Source organism: Octodon degus, unplaced genomic scaffold (assembly GCF_000260255.1).
Source record: "Octodon degus isolate 3935 unplaced genomic scaffold, OctDeg1.0 scaffold00268, whole genome shotgun sequence".
In the NCBI taxonomy this organism is placed as follows: domain Eukaryota; kingdom Metazoa; phylum Chordata; class Mammalia; order Rodentia; family Octodontidae; genus Octodon; species Octodon degus.
The window spans coordinates 1,402,546-1,406,335 of NW_004524844.1; the positions used below are offsets into that span (position 1 = coordinate 1,402,546).

Genomic DNA, 3,790 nt, shown 5'->3' on the forward strand with positions numbered 1-3,790 from the left:
TCTAAGTGGGTGCTTTAGACCACTGAGCCATCTCACCAGCCCTAACAAACGGTTTTCAAAAAAAAAATTATTATTACCATTCATTTTGCCTGTGTTTTTTCCTTTTAAAATAAAGATTACCTATATGACTCATGTGACCCTTCTGTGGGACAGCACTCTCTAGGGACTAGGAATAAATCAGCCTCAGTCATGTTCTGGGGGTGACAGAGACTAAACAGACCACAAACATGTCACTTGGCTCATGGGTACTATGAAAAGAAGTGACACTGGGAAGGGATAGAGATGACAGGGCTGCTGGTTTACTGAGGGAAGAAGGGCTGGTGGTGGGTAGGTGAGGGGAAGAGTGCTCTACTAGTGGTACAGCCTCCCCAGACCAGATGAGTGGCCTCCACAGGAAGGTAGGCGCAGACAGGTACCCAGTCCAGCACGACTCCCCCTGCCCATCCTGCAAGCCACCTGAGCCACCTCTTCCCAGTCCCCATGCACCTCAGCTTCCTCCACCTCCAAGGTCAAGGGGGGCCCAGCTACTCACCTTCTGTGGCTGGCCGACCGGCCCAACTCTCTGGCAGGTCCATGGGCCACACTTGCCTCTGCACAGCTCCCTGGCAAGGCTACCAGCTTCTCCCCAAGCCTGGGAAGGACAGGAAAGGGACCAGCTACCCAGAGTACCTGTAAGGACAAACAAGTCACGAGCATTCTCAGTCCAGCCACCCTTGGGTGGGGACCCACCCTCCCTACTATGCCTGGGCCCTCTGTGTTCTCAGAACCTGTTTGCCAACCCTGCCCACACCAGACTGCTTCCACTCTGGTCTGTTTTATGGTTGGCAAAACAGGACCTCAGGAGTGGGTGGTAGAGATCAAAGGGCAGTAGTGGGAGGGACCACTACGCCCCTTAGGGAATCAGGGTGAGTCTCTTTACTCTCCTGCCTTAGGTCCCTAGCCTTGTCCCTCTGGCCTGACTATTCTGTACCCTCCTTTCCCACACCCCTGTCCCAGGGGCCTCATGGCACTCTTCTAAGCCTTTAGCCATTCCCACGAGGCTCCAGAGCCAACCTGCACTCCCCTTCCCTGGTTTCCCAGCACCAAGAACTGAGTCTGATGGGATTTGCCCACAAAGACAGCCCCATCCCAATTACACTAAATTCTCCAGCAGCTCTGAACTGTATCAAATTAGCCCAGATGTCTCCATCTCTGGTCTCAGCCTGGGACACTGAGCTTGTTTTCTTGTCTCTGCTCCCTGAAAAGCATTTCTCACCTGTACCCAGGATGAATAAGGTGTGTTTGGACTCCCCATATGGTCCTGGCAGCTGAGATTCTTTTGTTCTTGCCATTTTTCTTTTTTGAGGCATGACCCTACTATGTAGCCCAGACTGGCCTTGAATTGAAGGCAATTCTCCTGCCTCAGCCTCCTAAGTGATAGGATTACAGGTGTGCGCCATCATGCCTAGTTCAGCGGCTGGCATTCTTGCTGTTTTATCTTGTATTCAGATGACTAGCCCATCTTTTTTTTTTTTTTTTTGGTGGAACCGGGGATTGAACTCAGGTCCTTGCACTTGCCAGGGAAGCGCTTATTCCACTGAGCCATCTCCCCAGCCCACCACTAGCCCATCATGGCAGTTTGACCCTGTCTTTCCTGTTTCCAGCCCTCCTGTGGCTTCCTAGTACCCTTGGATACTGACGTTGGAGTGACACATGCAGTTCCTTAACACTTTTTGTCATTTTTTTTTTTTAACTAACACACTACATACATTCTTCTTAGTGGTTAATTGCTGTACAAGATGCGGACTTGAGATCCTATTTACAAACACCATTAGAACATATCATTCTATTCATTAACAGAATGTAACTATATATCTATCCTAACCACTTTGAATACACAGATACAAAATGGACATTCATCTGTATACCCTTTTTTTGTTAAGTTCCGTTATTTGAATATTATAGGTGTGTAAACTCAGCAAAATATTCTAAAAGAGTCCAGTAGCCCATAATAGCATTGGGTCTTCTGTTTAAACTTTTTGTCACTTTTTTCTCTTCCTGAAAACCCCTAAATCTCTCTCTCTGTGTGACCCACAGGTGCTCAGAGTCATCCCCCAAACTTGCTGGTCTTGGGACCCAGATCAGGATGGCTGAGTACCTTTAGGCCCAAGCCCCATACCCTACCTCTGCTTGTCTGTGGCCCTACTCCAGGCACTCAGGCCCCTGGGGAGACTTTTGGAGTCCCTGGACAATGAGGAACTCCCACGTCCTGCCTCACCTCTAGCATAACCAGGATGACCATTCCACTTAGTGTCCCAACTCCACGGTACTTTTCCACAGAACGAGTGTTTGTAGGGGGAAACTACCCGCTCGGGGATCCCCCTCCTGTCCCTTTCTTGGACAGAAGCTTTCTTTCTCTCAATAAATATATTCTGCCAAAAAAAACATATATATATATATATATATTCTGCTCATAACCTCTGTTTGTTCCACCTAGATCATGGGACAGAGGTATGAGCTTGCTTTTCTTTTATAAATTCTGGCTGCTCATTAAAAAAAAAAAAAAAAAGACTGTTTGTAGCAGTTACACTAGCCACAGCACCCCTGGGGCTTAAAGGCACCCAGGAAAAGGTCAAGGAAGGTGGCCAGGCCTGTCCTCTCCCTTTCTTCACCACATGACCCTAACAGCCCACTCTCTGGTGACATGCCACCTGTCAGCTGCAGTTTCTCAGTGGCCTTTAGTGGGTCTCAGAAAAGGGTCCCTGGATGGACACAGGGGTTGATGGCCAGGGCCCAGGTGTGTGTCCCTTGAGAGTCCTGACAGGCCTGGAGCTCTGGCAGGTCAAGGGACAATGTCCCGAGGGATTAGGCAGGCCGCTGTCACTGGAAGTCTGAGGGGAATCTGGGGGGAGGGATTGAGACAGGTCTCACTATGTAATCAAGGCTGACCCACAACTCACGGCAATCCTCTCACCTCAGCCCCTAGAAGTGCCGGGATTACAGGTTTGTGTCATCACACCTGGCTGGGGAGATGGACTGAGTCCGGAAAGAGCAGGTCCCAGGCGGAGCTTTGGGGAAGCAAGATTTAGGGGTCTCTGGTTGGATTTGGGGGCTCATGAGTTTCTGAGCCACCCGCAGGAAACTAACAGGCTCTGAGAAGGGCAACAGAATTTGTGGGAGATTCTGACAGAATTTCAGGGGTCGCCTTCCATATTTCCTACTGGGTTCCTTGCGACATTTCTGGGCGAATCTGGCCAGGGTTTCTAAGGGCCTAGTTTTGGGGAGTTTCTCTTATAACTTTGGGAATTTTGTCAAAATTGAGATGGGGCCTTCTAACAGGGGTGCTATGGACAACAGTGCCACGGGCTGGGTGTACCTGAAGTCGGGTACCACACTTGGGATACAGCTGAAGGCCTCGAGCGACTAACGGCAGTTGCCAGCCGACTGGGAAGACGGGCGCATGCGCCCTTCCTTCCAAAAAAAAACGTGCTGCGCAGCCCGTGGCACGCAGCCCTTGCGTCTCGAAGCCCCGCCCCGACTCCTCCCACTGCGCAGGCGCACACTGAGGGTAGGCGCGCGCCGAGCTAGTCTGGTCCGCGATTGCGCATGCGTGTGACTGCCCTGGAGGCGCACCCAATGATTAGGAGCCGGCAGGTGCGCGCCAGCTGAGCGCTGGACCGCTGTAGGGTTTGTTGTTGTTGGAACATAAGAGAGGATATTTAGTCTGTTGTTCTGAGATCTTCTGTTCAGCATTAAGCTTTGATAAAATAGAGCCGTGTGCTTTTTTTTTTTGAGACGAGGTATCGCTATG

At 50.6% G+C, this 3,790-nt stretch overlaps 1 protein-coding gene across 2 annotated transcripts in view; it reads right to left on the reverse strand.

The window, feature by feature from the left end:
* Ccdc155 (coiled-coil domain containing 155) overlaps window positions 1-3,433 on the reverse strand; it is a 22,220-nt gene extending 18,787 nt beyond the window's left edge. For both annotated transcript variants that reach the window (XM_023706730.1, XM_023706728.1), the window contains exons 1-2: window positions 3,356-3,433; window positions 533-669 (exon numbers count right to left, since the gene is read on the reverse strand). In XM_023706730.1, the coding sequence (XP_023562498.1) occupies window positions 533-575 (43 nt within the window). In that variant the 5' untranslated portion in view covers window positions 576-669; window positions 3,356-3,433. The remainder of the gene's footprint in view (window positions 1-532; window positions 670-3,355) is intronic.
* Between the last annotated feature and the right edge of the window lie 357 nt (window positions 3,434-3,790).